At 46.6% G+C, this 23,205-nt stretch overlaps 1 protein-coding gene across 1 annotated transcript; it reads left to right on the top strand.

Annotated features, from left to right (window-relative positions):
- Positions 1-215: 215 nt before the first annotated feature.
- POLR3D (RNA polymerase III subunit D) lies at positions 216-5,523 on the top strand. The gene is made up of 9 exons (XM_004707593.2): positions 216-265; positions 566-735; positions 1,656-1,699; positions 2,338-2,489; positions 2,607-2,731; positions 2,934-3,102; positions 3,470-3,735; positions 4,712-4,864; positions 4,981-5,523. The coding sequence occupies exons 2-9, from the start codon at positions 571-573 to the stop codon at positions 5,101-5,103; spliced, it is 1,197 nt and encodes a 398-aa protein (XP_004707650.1). The 5' UTR covers positions 216-265; positions 566-570; the 3' UTR covers positions 5,104-5,523.
- Positions 5,524-23,205: the final 17,682 nt, after the last annotated feature.

Below are 23,205 nucleotides of genomic sequence, written 5' to 3'. Positions count from 1 at the left end.
GGCCGGGCCCGGGGCGCAGCACGGCACCAAATCGTCACGTAGACCCTCATCTTTTTTCGCCCTCTCAACCCAGCTTTTCCCGACTCCGGGAAGAACCGGGAAGAGAAGGCGGAGGGAGGCGCGGCGCCGCTGCATAAATACGGTGGCCCGGCCCCGCCCACCGCACGTCACTTCCGCCGCGCGGCAAGATGGCGGCGCCCAGGTCATGCCACGCAGACTTCCGGCCGGCACGGTGACTGAGCGCCAGGCGCGGGTCGCGTCGGAGGTGAGGCCGCGCGGTGCCGTGCCCGGGCAGCGCCGGGGGCGGACGGGGGGGGTCCCCGCCTCGTGCCCGGCCGGAGGGCCTGCGGAAGAGCAGCAGGTAGCGGGCTAGGGGCGCGAGCTTGCGCCTCAGCCCGGTGGTCCGGGGGGCGGTGCCACGTGGGACAGGGCGGAGCTGAGACGCACGGGGAGGGACGCGCCGTCCGTGGGGCGGGAGGCCACGTGGTTGGGGGGTCACGCCCAGGATTCGTGGGTCTGGCCCCCTGAGTGACTCCCCGCCCCCATCTCCCCCTTTCTTCCCCAGGCATCATGTCGGAAGGAAACGCCGGGGGCGAACCGAGCGCACCGGGAGGGTCGCGGCCCCTCCTCCCTGGAGCCCGAGGGCTTATCGGGAGGCGTCCGGCACCTCCACTTACCCCTGGCCGCCTTCCATCCGTCCGCTCCAGGGACCTCACCCTCGGGGGAGTCAAGAAGGTAGCCACTCTAAAGAAACCCAATCACCTTGCGCTCCTTGCCCCTGAGAGTCGGCTGAAAGTGCTGTAAGGCCTACTGTGTGCCTGGTGTGGTGTCTAGCCCCTCGGGAATCTCGTGTCCAGACTTCCCCTACCCTCCTTAAGTTCTGGGCATCATGTTGAACTGTAAGTCGTCAGTGCCGGGGATGAAACACTAATTATGCTTCCCAGAGGCTGCTGAGGGCCAGATAATCCTAAATTTGTCCAAGACATTCAAATGCCACAGTGTGTCTTTAGTTTGTATGTTTGAGACGCCGTTTAAGAAAGCCGTGAAAACAACGCAAACATAAGCATTTGTCTGCCATTTGAGAGGGTTCAGAACTCTCCGTGGATGTGGGTGTGCAAGCTTCTGATCGACCCTGTAATGATCTGTGCCCCCTCCACCTGCGTTTCTGCCTGTCGATGTCAAAGAGTCCTGAAGAGGTGGGGAAAGGACGAAGACATAAAGCAGCAGCAGGTTTTTAAGAACTTAGTGTGGGAATTTGGGGTGGCAGTCTCTCATCTTAGGGCTGGCAGATCTATTCTCTCTAGTAGTTGAGCTTTCAACAGTCTGGCTGGACCTTTGGAGACAGGTGAGTAGCTCAAGTCTTCTGCTTTTAGGAATTTGAGAGGCTGCTCTCATCTCAGTGGGCAAAGGCAGAGGCTACTCGTTAAAACGTTTTCTGGCGCCCCATCTTCTCTGTACCTCACTGCCACCATGGCGTGACATTGCTTGTTTCCAGGGCCACATCCATCCTGAAATCTCTGACCACAGTGTCCAGTGTGTGGAAGAGAGCCGGGGTGGGGCTGGTTCCTAGAAGGTGTCCTTTGGGATTTGTACTCGCTTCTGTGTTTTGGGATCAGAACTTAACCAAATCAATGACTCCTGTCTTTTACGTTCAGAAAACCTTCACCCCAAACATCATCACGAGGAAGATCAAGGAAGAGTAAGTAGCCAGGCCTCTGAATACCTGCCCCTTGTGTGTTTGCTCTGAATACGGGGCTTTCCTTTGTATGCTTGAGACACACAGAGGCATATGGTCCAGAAACCTAAACTTGTGTGCTTAGTTATTTTTGCTAGTGAATGTCAACCCCAGTTCCCGGGTGATTCAAGTGTGCCAGCTTTTAAAAAAGTATTGATAACTGGGGCTACATCCCTCCGACGGAATGTAATTTAATTATATTTTGAGGTAGAGTGGAATGATTTTCTTACATAGAGAGCCACTAGTTTAGACAAAAATCTATTGTTTCTCTATATATTCATATGTATTACAGCCTCTGTGCTTTCGGTTGTTAAAAAACTAACCACCAAAATTAGAAAAAAATTATGTTTGGGCATATGGCTATGGCTCAACATTTGAGTTATAGCTCTAACATACACGCTTAAGTGGAAAGGCGAGTCAAGCAGACTGCTGCGTCAAGGAAGCGAGACAGTTGTTAGACTTAGGGTTGACGTCGACTTCTCGTGCTGTTACTTGGCTGCACTTTCTGCTCAGCTGGAGTGGAGGGAAGTGGAGCAGTGTGGGGAAGTAAGATGAGTGCTGTGGGGCAGGGTGAGTGGTGTCTCACCCCACCTGCTTTTCAGGCCTAAAGAAGAAGTAACTGTCAAGAAGGAGAGGCGGGAGAGGGACAGAGAGCGGCTGCGAGAAGGACATGGGCGTGGCCGGGGTCGGCCTGAAGTGATCCAGTCTCACTCCATCTTTGAGCAGGGACCAGCGGAAATGATGAAGAAAAAAGGTACACGGCTGCTGGGAGCCCAGAGGCAGGAGTGCGTGGTGGCTTTAGGCCCAGACTGCCTAAGAGAAGGGCAAGAACAATGGAATTCCCTAGTGACTGGGCGATTTTTTTCCCTAGGGAACTGGGATAAGACAGTGGATATGTCAGACATGGGTCCCTCTCATATCATCAACATCAAAAAGGAGAAGAGAGAGACGGATGAAGAAACAAGACAGATCCTGCGCATGCTGGAGAAGGACGATGTAGGTACAGGGGCTGCGGAGAAGGGGCCCTGGTGTGGCTTTGGGGAAGGGCTTCTGGGAAGCCAGGGTGAGGGGTGGAGGCTCCGTGATGCCCTGGAATCCTGGTGAGCAGCTGGAATTGTTGGTTGGAAAGGGGTTCAGGTGAACTCCATGTAGGTGCTTGTGCTGGCCAGAGCATGTGACCCTTCCGACTCTTTCACAGTTCATTGACGACCCTGGGCTTCGCAATGACACCCGGAACATGCCTGTTCAGTTGCCGTTGGCTCACTCTGGTTGGCTGTTTAAGGAGGAGAGCGAAGAACCAGATGTTAAACCTTGCCTGGCTGGCCCCAAGGAAGAGGACATGGAGGTGGATGTGCCTGTTGTGAAAGGTATATGTGTTAGTAACTTTTTCTCTCCTTTTCTGTGGCCACCCCCAAGAATCCCTTCTGCAGAGCCACCCAGACTACTGCTAATAGGCAGGTCCTATGCCATTCCACCTGTATAAACCCAGCACCTGAACAAAAGATTGGAAGTTCTTGCTCTCAGAAGGTTCCAGTGCTGATGTGGGTCGGCAGGCCCAGCATCAGATGCTACATAATATGCTGTTGCTGTCCTTCTCTGTAACTGATGTGTCCCTCAAACTTCTTGGCTCAGTGATGGGGCAGAACTGGGGGTGAGGGGACGAGTATAGTAGTGGACGTTATAATAGAAAGGGTGGACTCATGAAAGTTCATCCTTCTGTATTGCCCCGGGCAGTGAAAGAGGAGCCACAAGATGAGGAGGAGGAGGCCAAGACGAAGGCTCCCCACAAAGCTGCCAGGAAGACCCCTGGCCTTCCAAAGGACATATCTGTGGCGGAGCTGCTCAGGGAGCTAAGCCTCACCAAGGAGGAAGAACTCCTGTTCCTCCAGCTGCCGGACACCCTCCCTGGCCAGCCGCCCACTCAGGACATCAAGCCTATCAAGACAGAAGTGCAGGGCGAGGATGGACACATGGTGGTCATAAAGCAGGAGAAAGACCGAGTACGTGCAGGACTGCGTGGTGTGAAAACATGCGGGAACTGCAAGGGGGAAGACAGGCATGTCAGCTCCAGTGCTCATGAGGAAAGCACAGGCGGGGTTTTCTATATATCAGAGGGGTTTGTGGGGCGGGCTTTGTACCTCCTATCCCAATTTGTATGTGTGTCAGTCTAGGTAGCCTAGAGAGATGTTCATTAGCATGCATATGTGTATAAAAGAATTTTGTATACAAGAGCGGTTGATAATGAGAAAACACCCCAGCCCACTCCAGATCAAGTCCGTAAGTCCAATATTAGCCTATATGTCTGACACCAATCTATAAAGTCCTCTTCAGACTCACGAAACACATGCAATGATGCCAAATGCAGGAAGAACACAGGCCAGTGGGTGGGAAGTCTTGTGGATCCAGTGGCAGTAAAAGCATCTCACGCTGGCAGGGGTCTCCACGTGGTTCCTTCAGGGTACAGGGTCTATCACTGTAGTGCCATGTGTCTTGTCAGTAGAGCGTCTCTCCAGGGAGTCAGCAGAGAGAGAGAAAAGAATCTTCTCCAAGGAGAAAAGCCAGGAGTTCCCAGAATTCTCGAGAATGCATGCCCACACAGAGAACTCACTGGCTATGACCCGACTGACAGACTAGACTCCACCCCTTCACTCTTAATCCTCTCAAGTTCCAAATTGACACTAGATTAGGTAACTACCACAGTATGCATCTATTTTTTATAGTGAGAAAAATGTGAATAATACAAATGAGAAAACAAAGACCCCATTTACTGTCACTCAGCTCCAGCAGCAATCTCTGTTTTATCTATTTGTTAGTATTTAGTTAGCTTGGGTTTTGTTTGTTAAACCAGAGCTAGTCAGCACTAGGAAAAGGTCCTCTTAGGGAAGGAAGCTCATTCTGAGCTTTGAAGCCTGGTGCCTCTTGGGGGCAGGATAGAAAAAGGTTCACCTAGCTTCTCACCCCTTACTCTCTTTCTAGGAAGCCAGACTGGCAGAGAATACTTGCACTCTGGGTGACCTGACAGAGGGCCAGGTGGGCAAACTGCTCATCCGCAAGTCAGGAAAGGTGCAACTCCTCCTGGGCAAGGTGACACTGGACGTAACGATGGGCACTTCCTGCTCATTCCTGCAGGTGAGTGCCCTCGGCTCTTGAAGTAAGTGGGGGCTTCTGGGGATCATGCGCGTGAAACTTGAGGAAATGGGAGGAGGTGTGAGGGTTTGGTTCTCATCGCTGTCTCTGTCTCGCAGGAGCTGGTGTCCGTGGGCCTTGGAGACAGTCGGACGGGTGATCTGACAGTCCTGGGACATGTGAAACACAAACTTGTATGTTCCCCTGATTTTGAATCCCTCTTGGATCACAAACACCGGTAAAACAGTAGCTGGAGGAAGATGGTGACTGCCCAAGGCTGCTGCCTGCTCCAGACATTTTGTTCTTGGATCTGTGAGGCCCAGAAGGGGCCTGTTTCATGCACCCACTCCAGCCTTTGGCAACCATTGTCCCATTTATCCACTTAGGCCCAGCGCCAAGCAGCTCCTTCCCCCAGCAGCTGTGCATGGCCCGGGGTCCGGCCCGCGCTGTGGGCACTGCGCATCTCACTGCTGGGCACTGGTCCCTTTTATTTATTTTTTATTTATGTCTTACCTCTGAAACTGACTGCCTCCGCCCAGGGTAGTGCAGACTCCTCTCAGTGACCCTCTTGGTTCTCCAGTTGGGAAGGGGAAGGGCTGGTGGTGCAGTGGTTACAGGCTTGGTAACCACTCAAGGTCAGCAGTTTGAAACCGCCATCTGCTCCTCGGGAGAAAGATGGAGTTTCTACTCCCCGAGAGAGTTACAGTCTCAAACCCACTGGGGCAGGCCTACTCTGCCCTTTTAGGGTCACTCTGAATTGGAATCAACTTGACAGCAGTGAGTTTGACTTTTGTCTTTTTCTTGGGGTTTCCCTCCTGAGGGGCAGGGGCAGCGTGGTAGAAAGGGCAGGGAATGTGTGGGTCTGATACTTTGTCCTCAGCTCTGGCCCATCAGTTACTTGAGTGACTCTGGACAAACTCTCAACCTTCCTGAGCCTTACTTTCCTCGTTTGACAAAATGAGGATAAGTCCTACCTCACAGGGTTGGTGTGAGGATTGAGTGGGACAGAGGAGATGGAAAACTTGCACAAGGCCAGGCATACATGCAGTAGGCGCTCACTAATTGTTGGTTTCCCTTCCCTTTTCAAACAAAATAGAATTTCTCCGAATGGGTAGCGTTGCTCAGCTGCCACTCGTAGTCTGACGCTCTGAAGGTGTGAGCACAGGTAGAGCTGTGTCCTTTTGTCCTGGGCATGCTCAGCCGAGGCTTCCTGCTTGTTCGTGTGTGAAGTGAAACATCCAGAGGTGACTCCTCCTGTGCTGGTGGTTAGGGACTGTCGAGTTGGTTCCGACTGTGTACAGCAGTACGACTCACTGCCCGATCCCGCACCGCCCTCACAGTTCAACATGTTTAAGCCCCTGAGAGGCCTCCTGTGCAGCACCCACAGAGAGCTGTGGGTGACATGGTCCCTGGATTCATTACCCCCACCAAAGAGTAGCAGTGCTCTTAGCTTCCTTTTCAATATTTCTCAAAGCAAAAGCTCGGACCACTCACTTAGAGCATTGCCACAGAGTCAAATATTTGTTCATTAAGTCAGATATTTCTAAAAAGCCATCTTGGGTAAGAAATAGTAGGGCTTTATTGATGAATGGCCTCTGGCACTGGACAGGAGCTAATGAATGTGAGGAGCGCACATTCTGCCTTTGATCTTGAGAGGCATCACTAGATCCAGCCACTCAGCATGGAGTCCGGTCCCAGCTTTTAGTTTGTGGGGCCAGAATCTTGTAATACTTTGGCCTTCCAACCTACAGATCTTAGAGAAAGTCTTCTTTCTTTGTCCGCCTGGACTTCCCCCTGGCTCCGCTGTGCGAGCCTGTTGGAGGTTATGGAAAGTCGTGCAGCAGTATTCGCTTGGGTTGCGGACGAGTGTCACGGCTCCCCTTTATTGTGGTCTTACCACACTGCCTCTTGAGCAGGGGTGGCAGCACAGCTTCATTAAGAACCGCCCCATCTCCATTAAGGTAGCCCCAGAGGTTTTGGAAATGTCTTCCTTTCGTCACATTTTTTCTTGCTTCATCCTGCTAATGGCTGAAGCTCTTCCCACACTGAGCTCAAGCTGCCCAGCTAGCAATTCCAAGTCTCCCAGCTTGTAGGGCTGCCAAACGGTGCCACAAACTCAGTAGCTGTTGAATCCCAAATCCTGTTGGCAAGTCTTGATTCACTAGAAGGCTCTTGTCCTGTGCCCCTCCTCTAGCTCCTGGTGGCCTTGGCAGCCCTGGGAGCCCCTTGACTTCTCGCTGCATCACTCCAGGATCTGTCACCACAAGGATTCTTTCCTTGGTGGCTTTCTCAGTCACTAAGGATGCCAAGTCCTTTTTTTATAGGGCCTAGCCTGCTATAGTACCACTGAATGTTAACTAGTTAGGTCGAAAATGAAAAAATGCTCTTTTCAATAAGGTCACACTCAGAAGTACCAGAAGTGAGGGCGTGAACTGACATTTGATGAGGGGGCGGGGGTGGGGGCACAAGTAAACCCATCACAAGGAGGAGTCGACTTTAGCCATCGCCTGGCCCCTTCTCTGCCTGTAGCTAAAAGCCCAACTTTGGTTTTTCTGAATCTAGACAGGGTTCCTTGTGCAGCGTACTCCTGGAAGTCCCATTGCTTGTGAGACTACGCTTGATTGTCCAACTGCTTTTTCCTCCGCACTCCAGTGCTTTCGCCTTTAAATAATGAACGCCCAGCCCGGTGGAGCTGCGTTATAATCGCTGTTTCTGTGGTTTCAATCTTCTGCTTTCTGGGGTAAACTCAGCCCCTCGGTCTGTGTTTGGTGGTGTTTGGTTTCCCCTTCTTTGACTCTTCCTAGAAAGCTTGAGGAAGAAGCATGTGCCATCAACCATTTCACTTCAGAGTTGTCGGGGGGATTCAATCTTCCGACTGTGCTGCCCAAGTCCGCGTGACCTGTCTCTGTAACCCTGATGCTCCCATTTGTAGACATCATCAATAAAAGCGTGGAAGAAAAGATGAGGAGAGTTTGCTTTCTTGGCTAGCCTCTGAAGCATTTCTGGCAGCACACATACGCACGTGGCAAGGGGAAAAGCACAAAGCTGGATTTCTGTGAGTGCCCATGGGTGCAGAGTCATTACTACCTGCACCTGTGTCTATGCAGTTTGTTAAGAGAGTACTCTGAGCTTGTTCATTTTGGTGAGGGTTTTAACCGCACACGTAACTGCATGTAGGCTTTAGTCAGGTTTGGTTTTGAATCCAGCTCCACCAGTAACTTTTGGGAAAAATACTCATCTTCTCAGTTTTATTTATTTTTAAATTTTCTGTGGAAAAAAAAATTAGTGCTAATTTTTTAATTGTGTTGCTCTTAGGGTGACCAGAAAGCATTTTTGCCTTCAGTATCAGCCATGTAAGTGCCTATCTCAGATGTGAGCAGCCCAAGTAACAGAAAGCCTGGCTTCAGCAAGAAAGAGGTTAAAGGGTCTCATTGACCTAGAGTCAGGTGGCAGCTAGAGTGCCATCAGAGTTATTTTGGGTCCATCTGCTCTGCCATCTTAAGAGTTGTATCCTTTGGCTTACCCCAGAGTCTCTGACAGCTAAACCCCATGCCCATCCTTGTACCAATCACTGGCAAGGGGACTGGGTGGGCTGAGTCATCTGGCACCAGGCAGTGCTGTTATTGCAGTAAGACAGGGCTGGTAAGGAGGAAACAGGGATGGCAGCGAGGAGGCAGTCCCTACCAGCTGCCTCTGTACTCAGAAAATACCGTCCAGTGCAGTAGGGTTATAAAAGTACATCCAAGGGAGTCACTTTCAAGTGTCTGATGACCTTTTATTCTCCTAAATAAACCAGTTTTAACATCTTAGTGTGTATTCCTTCTGATTCTAAGATTGCGCATGTTGATGAGAAAAGTGCATGCTATTTTATATGTTAATTTCACATTCTATACGATTCCTCCATGTTAACAAGCATCTTGTGTTACAGATACTCAGAGCTAGCTGAAGGAATTTAAAATAGTTTGTAATTCTCAGACATGCCTACATGGTGCAGTTGAATTGGGCAGCCAACACAGGCTCTTGGAAAGAAAAGAGGCTTGTTTCTTAGGCGTGCGTAGTGCACCGTGAAGAGATCTTGTTCAGCATATGCTCCAACCACCAGTCCCAGGCAGATGATTCCCAGAGCTGGAGCTGTGGCTAATGACAGACGTGGTACTAATAATTCCTTGACTAAATGTAGTTCAGCTGCACAGGCCCCTACCAGGGTTCTACTTTGTGGGCCAAAATAGATGGGCTCTTAGGAGTGTCTGTATATACTCAAGTATAAGCCGAGTTTTCCAGCACATTTTTAATGCCATTTTTGTGGTAAAGTAGGTGCCTCGGCTAATATCTGGGTTGGCTTACCCTAGAGTATGTACGATAAGTGCCAGCTCTAGTAACTGGCCAACTTCTAACTTAAAACTTAAAAAAAAAATTTTTTTCTTTTTAAAATTCACTTTCATTGAGCAGTCACTGGTCTTCTTCCCAAAAGCTGGCTCAGAAATTGTGCTTGCTTTTACTTGGCTTATTTTCACCCAAGATTCAGTTAGGGGAATGTATTCTTCACCATGAGCCCAACAACTACATATTGCGTATTTTTCAGGGTTCTGTGAAAAATAGAAACCCTTCTAGGTATTCTAAACAGAAAGATTTAATAGAGACAGCAAGTGGGCAGGAAGACACCGGGAAGCTGGAAGAGTGAACTGTAGTCTGAGCCTCCAGGAATGATGATAAGAAGGCCAGAGGACTGATCCACCAGGGGACCTGCAGCCTCTGCTGTAATCCGGAAAGTGGAGACTCGGGAGCCATTGTCTTCACACACCCCCCACCATAATTGCAATCCAAGCATCAGGAAAGTCTTACAGGATCAACTGCTTCTGGAAAACCAGAGCTGAAGATTGGTCCTGGAATACCTGAAGAGGAAATCCACACGCTGAAGGTCTACCGTGCTAGGCACTGTTCTAGGAGTGCGGGCTACCTCAATGGCAAGACAAGTTCTCTGCACGGGTGGGGTTTCCATCCCTTCACCAAGACCCACAGTCTTCGAAACACAGTAGTCAGATTCTGGTAAAACGTGCCATCTTTGGCCAATCAATAAGACCCCAAGGGATCCTTTCAGTCCCTTTAGCCTTTGGCTACTCACCTGGAGCGTTTTACTCCAACCACACTGGCCTCCTTGCCACTTCTGTAACATAGGAGGCAAGCTCCCCACTTTGCCTAGATGCCTACTTGTCTCATATCTTCACTGCAGGTCTGAGACTGTCCCTGACAACTACACAGAATCCGCTCATTCTTAGCCCTGACACTCAGGCTCCTTACCTGCTTTGTTTTCCTCCATAACACTTATTACCATCTGACATGTTTCTTTGTGTGTTCGGTATCCCCACTAGAACAAGCTACGTGAGAGTAGATACTGCATTACAGAATCCCCGGTGGATTACTAAAGGTAACTCCTTGTACAAAATACAAATGAACTAGTTGAAGTGCTTGACGACGAACTAAAAGGTGGGCAGTTGGAACCCACCTAAGGCACCTTGGAAGATGGGCCTCGTGGTCTGCTTCCGGAAGGGCACAGCTTTGGAAACCCGAGGGAGCAGTTCTGCTCTCTACGGGGCTGCCACCACCACTAGATGCTAAAGTGTGTGTCGAAGAATGAAGGAGTGGCTAGTGTGTGAAGAATGTAAGTATGACCTGAGGAACTAATAGGCTCATTTCCCCACAAAGGCAAAAAGGAAACTCATAACGGCTGAAAAGTCTAGCTTTCCTCACAGGAGAAGGATGCCCCTCACTTTTCCAAGAGGATAAAGGAACTTGGCAGACTTTGTGAACAGGATTTTGGACCAATTCATTGTACTGTAGTGGCTTCCACTGCAGAGTTTATAATTAGCACAGACCATTTTACATAAATGTTCTGTGAATGTTCAAAAATACCAGAGGGGATTATACCAATTGGGATAAGTGGCATATAGAGGTGTTAGTGACCCCTTTGAGCACAGGATCTCTTGATTGATCATTTTGCTGATTAATCTCTGGCAAAAGGAGGTAACCACTACCAGGAAGTGCCATTTGGGGCTCTGAATGTGTTACCCCACTGTTAGGGTTCTTAGTGCAGCCCTACTGAACAGCAGAGCCCTTGCCAGAACTGAGTAACTGACCAAGACAGTTACTCACATTTAACAACAATGTGGGAAGGGCCTAACAAGCCTTACTTGTCAGATGGAAATGGTAAATGCAGCTATGGCACGATTGGCATTATGACTTTATATGAAAAAATGGCAGCTATCCTTTTGGGGGATGTTTTATCCCCTAGCCCAGTGGTTCTCAACCTCCTGATGCCGCGATCCTTTCATACAGTTCCTCATGTTGTGACTCCCAACCATAAAATTATTTTCGTTGCTACTTCATAACTGTAATTTTGCTACTGTTATGAATCATAATATAAATATCGGATATGCAGGGCATATTTTCATTGTTACAAATTGAACATAAATAAGGCATAGTGATTAATCACAAGAAAACATGTAATTATATATTGTGGAATATTTGTATTTTCCGATGGTTTCATGCAACCCCTGTGAAAGGGTCGTTTGATCCCCAAAGGGGTCGCAACCCACAGGTTGAGAACTACTGCTCTAGCCGCAGCCTGAAAAAAAAAAAAGTAGCTCAATGGGGCGCTCAATTCACAAGGTTCCCCTACATTCCTGGGTCTGTTTTACTGAGGTTCAACTCAGCTGCTGCAGTGGTTTAGCATTGGGCCCAGCTGTGTGGGATGGAAAACCGATGTGGTTGTTCCGCTCTATAAGTAGAACTCAAAGTCAATCTCAGTTCTGGCCAATACCCCTTGACGAACCTTGTTAGATTTTTGCTGACTCTTGGCTGTTGACAATGGACTAACTGTTTCGTTTGCTACGTGGAAAATTACAGGCTAGCAAATTAAAGACATCTTTCATGGGGTCATGAGGAGGGAAAAAAAATCATGATTATTGATTGAGCCATCAGGGTCACTCATGTAAGTACCAAGGCTCTGAGATCAGTTGAAATCAAGCTGTGAATGGAGCTTGTGCTAGTCGGATTTCCATTTCTGCTGCTTGAATCCATCATCGTACCAGACATGGCTGCACACTTCATTACTGTCGACTGGGCACAAAGGAAGGAAGAGCTTAGTGTTTCAGAGGCAAAAACTATCACCGTATGCTAGACTTGTGACTCCCAATAAAAGTTGATTGGTTTGGCTTTCAGTAAAAACTTAGATTGCGTTGAAGAGACTCTTGGTGGAATTATCAATGTCAAAGGCAATTCTGGTGGCACTCACAAGGAAGAATATTGAAAGTAACATGGGCTGCTAAAAGGACAAACGAATGTGTTTTGGAAGAAGTACATCCAGAATGCTCCTTGGAGGCAAGGATGGTGAGACTTTGTCTTACATACTTGGGACATGTTAGGAAAGACCAGTCCCTGGACAATGATGTCATGCTTGGTAAAGCAGAGGGGCAGTGAAAAAGGAAGGCCTTCAATGAGATGGATACGATGGCTGCAACAATGGGCTCAAGTATAGGAACAGTTGTGAGGATCATGCAGGACCGGGTAGTGCCTTGTTCTGTTGTGCCCAGGCTTGCTCAATGGCACCTAACACCACCACCAATTCATAAGGAACTGGGAGCTGTAACACCAGAGATGGCACAGGCAGTGAGAAACAGCAGCAGAACCAGAGGATTGGCACAGTTGCTGGCCCATCGAACAAGAGTGTTCCAGCAGGAGGTTCCCTGGCAGAGTAGGGTACCTCCAGATACTTGTCTAGGCTTGTAGACTATGGAATGAGAGAGCCGAGCACCTTCAGGCTAAGATTTCTTGGCAGAGTGGGATGCCTTGGGACAAAGAGTTTTGTAACTCTAGCTTGGGTTAGGCAGAGACCAGGTTGGCCAGAGGCCTGAGGGGCCAAGGAGCCAAGACACCAAGGTACCAGTAAGTAGAAGCTGAAGAGACAACTAGCAAAGGAAGCGGGGCCATGACTTCTGGAGTTTCAAGTGGAGGGGCTCAGAGCCTCCTAAGTCTCAAAGAGTCTGATATTCACCAACTTGATTCTGCACTGCGGGGCTGCTGTTGCTCAGTGCAAAGTAGAGAGGGCCAGAGTCCTACCCAAAGTGGAGGGTGTGAGGCTGCTCTGCCTAAGGGGCCAAAGAACTGGACCAAGGAGGTAGGGTTGCACCTCAGTTGCACTGAGAGAATGGGGTGGCCACTTCTGAGGGAACAGAGTTGCCCTCCCTGTGGACCTGGATGGCACAGCTGAAACTCGAGCCTGTTAGGGGGTGAAGCAGCGAGGTTCAAACTCAGTTGGACTAGGAGAATGGGGCTACCCAAAGCCAAGGAAGCAGAGTTGCTGTCCCAGTTGGTCTGGAAAACAGAGCTAGAGTCCAAGGTTATGGGGGCCCCCACCCAGAATCTAAGGGCATTGCCTAGAAGGGTCTCAGAGAAGACAATTACTTGGAAGCCTTGAGAACTCATGTAAAGTTTTGTACTTGCTTGGTACCCATTATTCCTTCTTTGCCTCCATTCCCTCATTTGTAACGCAAGTGTTTAGTTTGTGTCTATTTCACAACTGTACCGTGGAAGCAAATAACTTGTATTCACAGATTTACAGACAAAGAGGAATTTGGCCCCACGGTGACATGTGGACTTGATTTAAGGCTTTTGGAAGGATGTGATGGGGGTTAGATTGTTTGCATGTGGCGAGGACATGATTCTAGGGGAGGAAGTGGTGAGGAAAGAATGGAATGTCATCGATTAGATTGTGGCCCTCAAAAGTGAATCAACTTGGTTGGGCCATGATTCTTAGGGATTTGGCAGTTATGTAGGATGTTATCATCTCCCATGATGTGATCAGCCAATCATTTGTAAGATAATTAAGGTGAGATGTAATAGCCCTGTTACCAGGTAAGGGAGAAGGGACCTGTAGCTAAGAGAGAAAATGAGATAAGAGAGCACAGAATGGAGGAGCGGAGTATCTTCAAGAAAGAAGATGGGAGCAGAGCACATCCAAGAGCCTGTGAAGTTTTATGCCAAGACACATGGGATCTCCAAGGAATACCAACCCTACAGAAGTTAAAAGGAGACAAAGGTTTGTTTGTTTGTTTTTCCAGAGCTGACAGAGATAAAGACCTCGGGAGCTTGCACCCCTGATTTTCACTTCTTGCCTCCTAAACTGAGAGAATACATTTCTGTTAAAGCCATCCACTTGTGATTTTTCTGTGTCAGCAGCACTAGACAACAAAGACATACCTCAAAAGTCGACTCAAAATGACTCCTTTACCTCCTCCTGGGTCATACACATTAGTGAGACAGTGTAGTCACTGAATGACTCTTCTCAGAAAAATACCATCTTGGCCACACCTTGGGTAATAGGCATGATGAAAAAATAGGATGTTGTGATGTTCTGAAATGTTGGAATTCCCTACTGACTTCCCAGACATGTTTCTTTTTCCTAGTGACAACCCCAGCCAGCACGGCCGGCTCACCCACTTTGTGGCTATCTGAACAAAAGGGGGCCTAGAGACCTTAAATTTACTTCCTTACTCTGATTTTTTTTTAACTTCTTAGACAATTTGTTAGGAGCCCTGGTGGCACAACTGTTTAGTGGTTGTCTCTCAACCAAAAATGTTGGTGATTTGAACCCATTAAAAAGCTCTGAGAGAAAAAGTCCTGGTGTTCTGCTCCCCCAAAGATTAAAGGCAGCTCTGTTTTGTCACATGGAGTCTCCATGAATCATAATCCACTCCATGGCACCTAAAAACAAGAATATAATTTGTCAACGTTCACAATACTGAGTAATATGAAGTATAACAACTTCATTTTTATTTTTCCCACTGCCTGACAGCTCTGACCTGGATTGGGTCATTATCCTAATATTAGTGGAAATCCCAGAAACAGTAGGGAGTGTCCCTAGCTCCTATAAACACATATCAGCACCTATATTAGGCTGTGTTGTCTAGAGAAACATTCTGTAACACTCATGTATAGGAGAGCTTTATATCAAGAAATAAGAAGGCTTCCTAGCCCAACCCAATTCAAGTCCATAAATCCCTCTTCAGACTCATAGCTGCAGACAGGTGACAGAAAAGTGAAGCAGGAAGATCACAGGCAGTGGGTGCAGTCATGTGGGTGCAAGGTTGATGGGAATATAATGGCATCGACACCTCTCAGGGACGGGTGGCCCATACGTGTCTGCCTCTGGAGGCAGTCAGAATCCGAGCAGGCAGGAAGGTGAAAGGACAGAGAGAGATTCCCAGTTTCTTCTTACAGGAAGGCCACACCCCCTAAAGAGGCATCATCAGACTGTGATCTGATTGACAGGTTGTACTCCAGCCCTACACGTTCCTAAAAATTCAAGTTGACATAAAATCATCTAACTACCACAGCACTTCCAGATGTCTTCCTCGTTCCCACTTTCCAAACCATCATTCAAGTCACTCCATTGGATGGGTGGCTGCCATTTGGCTGGTGATACAGGAGAATAGAGCAAGTGGGACTGACTGCCCTAAAGCATTTTGTACGAAAGTATGAACGATATTCAATTGTAAGAATGGAATAGGAACTCTAAGGTTATAATCTTGTCAGAAGGTCTCATGAGAGAAGCCTTGTCAATCTGTGCCCCTACTGATGTAAGTCCCACTTGAGGAATGACCAACCATTGTAAATATCATGTTTCAGTTTGTTTTGTTTTGTTCTTACCAGGATCATAATGTGTACTTTTGGGATTCTACTTTTGGTGTGACTACCAGGCATTATTTGCCTCTTTCCCCAAAACATGATGACTTGCTTCCTAGGTTGATTACTAAGAGACCTTAAGGAAATACCATCTTTTATTATTATTATTGCTTTTATTGGGGGCTCTTACATCTCATCACAATCCATACATTCATCCAGTGTGTCAAGCACATTTGCACATGTGCCGCCATCATCATTTTCAAAGCATTCTCTTCCTACTTGAGCCCTGATATCAGCTCCCCATTTCTTCCCCCTGCCTCCCCTGCCTGCCCTCCCTCATGAACCCTTGATAAGTTATAGATGATTGTTTTCATATCTTACATCATCCTCTGTCGCCCCTCACCTACTTTTCGGTTGTTCGCCCCCCCTGAGAGGGGGTTATAGATGATCCTTGTGTTCAATTTCCCCTTTCTCCTCCCACCTTCCCCTAATCCTCCTGGTATCTCTATTCTCATTGTTGGCCCTGAGGGGTTTATCTATCTTGGATTCCCTGTGTTGTGGCTCTTAACTGTAGCAGTATGCATGTTCTGGTCTACACCGATTTGTACGGTAGAATTGAGGTCTTGATAGTGGTGGAAAGGAAGCATTAAAGAACTAGAAGAAAGTTGTGTGGGAAACACCATCTTAAGGATCATACAGCCCTCAGGAAACCACATAGGTCTATCTCTTGAAATGAGTCTACCATTAATTACTCAGGAATACCTGACTCAGTGTTTATGGATACTTCTTAGTAGTTATCCTTATGATATTGTTAGGTGTCATGGCGTCCACTCTGATTCATAGCAACCCTATATACAAGAGAACTCTTCCTCTGTTTTGCTGTAGCTTTGTCAAGCCTGATGTCTTTTTCTAGGGACATGTCTCCTGATAGCAAGTCCAAAATATGTCAGATAAAGTCTTGCCATCTGAGATAAAATTTATTGTGCCAACCTGGCCGATAAACATGTGGGGTTAATTGAAGGGGGGAGAGAGAAATGGCTCAGTGAGCCTCGCCTTTCTAGTTCTCGGGTCTCTTGCTTTGTGATGGTCGGACTGGGGTGCAGCTGCCTTAGCCAGTACCCTGCTTTAGCTGGCAAGGCTCACTTCCTGCAAGAAATCCCTGAGGAGAAACCACATGAACATACCCTGATGCAGCCCTGGGTGCTGGAGCAGCAATGTGCAGACCCCTGCCAGCGCTGAGATGCTTACATGTTCACTGATTCGGCTTTCTTCCTGCAGTCAGTGTCATTGCGTGTATTTTTTTAAATCATTTTATTAGGGGCTCATAGAACTCTTATCACAATCCATACATACATCAATTGTGTAAAGCACATTTGTACATTCATTGCCCTCATCATTCTCAAAACATTTCCTCTCCACTTAAGCCCCCGGCATTAGGTCCTCATTTTTCCCCTCCCTCCCTGCTTCCCCCTCCCTCATGAGCCCTTGATAATTTATAAATTATTATTTTGTCATTTCTTTCCCTGTCTGACATCTCCCTTCACCCACTTTTCTGTTGTCCGTCTCCCAGGGAGGGGGTCACATATAGTTCCTTATAATAGGTTCCCTCTTTCCAATCCACTCTTCCTCTACCCTCCCAGTATCGCCACTCACAACTCTCTCTCATACATATGAGTTTCTGTGGATTTGTTTCCCTAGTTTACCCAGATTAACACACCATCCTAGCACGTTTTTTTAAAGCCATTTTACTGGGGGCTCGTACAACTCTTATCACAATCCATACAAACATCCATTGTGTCAAGCGCCTTTGTACATTTGTTGCCTGCCATCATCATTCTCAAAGCATTTGCTTTCTACTTGATATCAGGTCCTTGGTATCAGGTCCTCATTTTTCCCCTCCGTCTCCGCTACCCCCTCCCTCATGAACCCTTGATAATTTATACATTTTTATTATTTTGTCATGTCTTACACTGTCTGATGTCTCCCTTCACCCACTTTTCTGTTGTCCGTCCCCCAGGGATGGGCGTATATGTAGATCCTTGTGATTGGTTCACCCTTTCTACCCCACCTTCCCCTTACCCTCCTGGTATCACTACTCTCATTATTAGTCCTGAGGGGTCCATCCTTACTTCTAAGGAATATTCTGGCTGTACTTTTCCAAGAAATATTTGTTTGTTCTAACAATCCACGGAACTTTCAATATTCTTCGACATCATAATACAAATAACATCAGTTCTTATGTGGTCTTCTTTATTTATTATCAAACTTTCACATGCGTATGAGGTGATTAAAAATACAATGGCTTGGATCAAGCACACTTTAGTCCTCAAAGTGACATTTATTTTGTATCTTTACTCTGAAAGAGTTACTATGAGTCAGAGTCAACTCAATGGCAATGAATTTGATTTATATTTTAATGGTATTTCTAGTTTTAGTTTTTTGGAGAATTACCCTGCTGGTTTTCAAATGGCTTGATCATTTTGCATTCCCATCAGCAATGGGTAAGGGTTCTACTTTCCACACATATCCTTGCCAACACTTGTTATTTTCTGTTTGTTATCTTAGCCATCCTAATGGGAGTGAAATCTCACTGTGATTTGGGTTTGCATCTCTTAGTTAATGAGCATCTTTTCATATGTTTGGGAGCCATTTGAATGCATTCTTTGGTGGAAGGTTTTTGCTTATATTATATTGGTTTATATATCTTTTTGTTGTTAAGTAGTTGAGGTAGTTTATTGTGCCAACCTGGCTGATAAACACATGGGGTTAATTGAAGGGTGGAGGGATAAATGGCTCAGTGAGCCTTGCCTTTCTAGTTCTCAGGTCTCTTGCTTTGTGATGGTCAGACCGGGGTGCAGCTGCCTTAGCAGTTCCCTGCTTCATCTTGCAAGGCTGACTTCCTGCAAGATATCCCCAAGGAGAAGCCACATGGACCCACCCCAATGCAGCCCTGGGTGCTGGAGCACCCATGTGGAGACCCCTGCCAGCACTGAGATGCTTACATGTTCACTGATTTGGCTTTCCTCCTGCAGTCGGCATCACTGGGTTTTGTGAGATGGAGGAGGACTTTGCGGATTGGTGACGGACATTTGGGTATTGTTGGACTTGTGGGCTTGGGAAGCACTGGGTTGGGATGTTTTCTTGATGCACACTTAACCATTATATAAAACTCTCTCTTATACATGAGTTTCTGTGGATTTGTTTCTCTAATATAGGCAGACTAACACAGTAGTTGAATTTTTTGGTTATTGGGTTCTTATTTAATATGTAGTGTCCAAAGATATCCTCCCAAGTGGTAGCTTGTCTTTTCACTTTTTTGACAACATCTTTTGATGGGCAAAAGTTTTTAATTTTTATGAGGTTACATTTATTTTTGTCTCTTGCTATTTGTGGTTTCATTATGGTATGAGCCATGGATCCTGAGGAATTCTGTAGAGAAAGCTTCTATCATCATGTACCAAATATTGCTGAAAATTATGTTAAATTCATTTCATGAGGCTTTAAAAGGAAATTATAAACATGATAATGTGGCAAAAAGTTGTTTGGATAATGTTCAAATATTTGCCAGGAGGCAGAGCTTTCCGTGATACACTATATATTTAACGGAGACTAAGCAAAATCTTGAATGTGCCATCTGGTTTCTCCTTAATGCTCATAACGAAATGCAGGAATAAAGAGATATATTGAAGGATGAACTATTACGCAAAAAAATAAAAATAGAAATAAAAAATCAACCTTGCGGTAGGTTGTTATGGCAATCCTAGGAAACCAAGAAAACAGCCAAGCAAAGTCTGTAAAATGACTGCTACATATCTTGAGTCACATGGAAAGGTTATACAGGAACTTAGAAGAGAGAGCCATTTAACCTTAAAGACCATGGTTAATGTTAGCCTCGTAGGTTGGCCTTATCATGATGCTTAGAATCATTGATAGTAGCCTTAATTAAATAATACACGGGAAAAATTCAATACATCTGGTTCCAATCACTTTATAAGAGTGATGAATAGAGTGGTACATTTGCAGGAAATTTTTCCACAAGGCAAGATGATTTGAATTGAGGGGTAAGTATTGTTGGAAAACAATTTTCTTCAGGTCTCTCATATCTGACAGTTCCTTTTTTCATATATATATAATTTTTTTTAATGATAGCTTTTTGTATAGTAAACAATGTTGGAAGACAGAGGCAGTGTCTGTATCCAGATCAAGGGTCGAATTTGTTTACTGTCCAATATAAAAAAAATCTTTGGGCCCATTGTAAAATATGCTATAGCTACTATAATATAGTCTCCTTATAGGTAAGAGTGGCAAGACTTTGTCTTACATCCTTTGGGTATATTGTCAGGAGAGACCAGTCCTTGGAGAAAGGCATTGTGGTACTTTCATAATCTCGTGTCAACTTGAGGGTATTAAGAGTGAAGGGGTGGACTCTAGTCTGTCGATCAGGTCACAGCCTGATGATGCCTTCTTGTGGGCATATGCCTTCTCCTGGGGATTCTGGGAACTTCCTCTCTTTTCTCCCTGGAGTTGGGCTACACACTCACTGTCTGCCTTCATCTTCCTGTGGACAAGCCATGTGGAGCTACACTGAGACCTGAGCGAGCCATGTGGTGATCTGGGATGCTTCCACTGCAGGCTCTGGGATGCTTCCACTGCCACTGGATCCACAAGAGTTTTCACCCCGAGATCTTCTGGCTTCAGGCATCATTGCAAGTGGCAGCATGAGTCTGTAGATGAATTTATGGACTGGTATTGGGCATAAGGGCTAATATCAGACTTATGGACTTAATGTGGAAGGGGCTAGGATGTTTTCTCAGTATACAATTGCTCTTTGATATAAAGCTTCCTCTCATACATATATGAGTGTCTCTGGATTTGTTTCTCTAGTCAACCTGGACTAACACAGACATTCGTGTTTGGTAAAGTAGAGGGGCAGTGAAAGAGGAAGGCCCTTGATGAGATGGATGGACTGTAACAATGGGCCCAGCCATAGAAACAATTACAAGGATGGTGCAGGACCATGCAGTGTTTCCTTCTGTTGTATACAGGGTCGCTATGGGTCAGAACTGAGTCGATGAAACCTAACAACTAAATAATGCAATCCAGTGCCTGTGTGTAACCACTTGACTCTCTTCATGTTGCCTTGTGGTATCTGGGGCTGAACTGTTGTGTTAGTCTGGGTAGATTAGAGAAACAAATTCATGAACATGCATAGGTGTATAAGAAAGAGTTTAATATAAAGGGTAATTGTGAATTAAGAAAGCATCCCAACCCAATCCAGTTCAAGCCCATAAGTCTGATATTAGCCCATATGTCCTATACCAATCTATAAAGTCCTCTTCAGACTCATGAAACACATGCAGTGACACCGAATGCAGGATGATCACAGGCCAGCGGGTAGAAAGTCTTTGGATTCAGTGGCATTGTAAGCATCTCAGTGCTGGCAGGGGTCTTCACGTGGCTTCTCCATCTTCCAGGGCTACATCAGGGTAGGACCATGTGGCTTCTCCTCAGGGGTGTCTCACAGGGAGTCAGCCTTGTCAGTTGAGTCTTCAAGGGTCAAGAGAGAGGTGTCTTACACTTTCAAGGAGGAAACCAGATTTCCCAGAATTCTCAGGCTATGCCCACCCAGAAACCTCATTGGCTATGATCCAAATAACAGACTAAACTCCACCCCCTTCACTTGTAATCCTCTCAAATTGACATCAGCTTATGTAACTACCACAACTGTGTAAATTTTGATACTCTGATTATTGCTATTGTTATATGTAATGAAATGCTTTGTCTTTGATGCAGGAATCTCAGGGTTTTTTTTTGTGGTTGTTGTTATTGGGTTTTTGTCAATATCCATGAAATTATTGAATTACATCCCCCCCGCCCCCCTTGAAGAATTCACTTCAGGGGACAGCACTGAAGCTACAGCTCAGGGAGAGGGACATGCCTGATCAGAGCACACGGGAGCAAATGAAGAGGGAAGGAGAGAGAGTGGAGCACATCCTGGCCCACCAAGCCCTGAGGATGATATTCCCGCTCAAAGCAGCCAATGTACAGAGAGGACCATAGGGCCGGCCCCACTATGAGACAAAACATCCCTCACTGACCCATAGCCTTACAGGGGACAACACTGGAGACTCAGTGTGGGAACTGTGCCTGATCTGACCCCACCACACGGAGGCAAAATACTAAGGGCGTGCAACAGAACAACAATGGGAGCAAAGCAATGAATTCCTTGAGGGATGCCAAAAATAGACTGTGGGGTCAGGGCGTGGCACCCCATCAAACTCTACCGGAAAACACTCCTAAAGGTCAACAAACAGACCTTGAACCATTTATAGGCTTTTCTTTTTTTGTCATTGGTTTTGTTTTTGTTGGTTTGTTTTCTTTTGTTGCTTTGTTTTGCTCTGTCTTGTTTTTGTGCATATTATTGTCTCTGCATGTCTATCTAGACAAGATAGGCAGGCAGGATAAACAATCCAGAGGAGAAAACAAAGGGACCAACGGTTTGGGGGTGGGGGGCTGCGGCACAGGACAGGGGGAGGCAGGGAAAGCAAGTGGGTGTTAACAAAACCAGGGACAAGGGAACAAAAAGTGATCTAAAATCGATGGCGAAGAGGGTGTAGGAGGACTGGTAGGGCAATGTAACCAAGAGGAATTACCGAAACCCAAATGAAGGCTGAACATGATATTGGGACAAGCGGAAGTAAAAGGAAATAGAGGAAAGAAGTAGGAGGCAAAGGACATTTATAGAGGTCTAAATGCAAGCATGTACATATGAAACTTGGGATGGGGACAGATGGGTAGATAATCAGAAAGCTGTAGATGTTGAGCCTCCCAATTCTGTTGACTAACTTCTACCAACAGAGTCCGCCCTTTTATCAGCTATATCTGATGAGTTATTGCCTAAGATATTACCTGGGGTGGCAACTGGGGAATTGTGTGAAGCATTACCTGAGGAAGCTATTTTACAAGACGTTGCTGACCATTTCCAGGAAACACCACCCATTTTTGCTTCTCACCACCCATTTTTACTTCTAGACGTAAAACTAGACTCAAGTCCCTCTAAGCCCCAAAAGGTGAAATGCAAATTGTGACCCAGGAAGAGGTATGTTAAATTTTAAAAGAACTGCTTGATTCTGAATTTACACTGATTCCAGGAGTCTCAAAATGTCACTGTGGCTCACCTGTCAGAGTGGGAAGGTATGGAGGTCAAGTTATTAGTGTAGTCTTAGCTCTGGTTCATCCCACCATGGGTCCAGTGGATCCCCAAACCTGTCATGTAGTGATATCCCAGTTCCAGAACACATAATTAGAACAGACATATTCAGCAACTAGTAGACACTCCCCTCTTCACCCCCCATATGGGATCCCTGACATGGGGGATAAGGGCTATTATGATATGGAAAAGCAGCCCTGGTGGCATAGTGGGTTGCATGTTCGGTGGATAACCTCAAGGTCACCCTTTCAGAATCACCAGCTGCTGTGCATGATAAAGATGAGGCTTTCTGCATTGTAGACACTTAAGAGTCTCCAAAACCCACAAGGGGTTAGTTCTTCTTTGACAGATAGGGTCACTATGGGAGTTGGAATCAACTTGATGGCCATGAGTTTTGAGATGATGGAAAAAGTTAGTGGAAGCCATTAGAACTGATGTTACCTAGGAAAATGGT

This window comes from Echinops telfairi, unplaced genomic scaffold (genome assembly GCF_000313985.2).
Source record: "Echinops telfairi isolate 266 unplaced genomic scaffold, ASM31398v2 ScPeMD7_9;HRSCAF=40, whole genome shotgun sequence".
Taxonomy (NCBI): Eukaryota; Metazoa; Chordata; class Mammalia; order Afrosoricida; family Tenrecidae; genus Echinops; species Echinops telfairi.
Note: the sequence above shows the minus strand (reverse complement) of the source record. Positions and strands in the feature narration are given on the sequence as shown.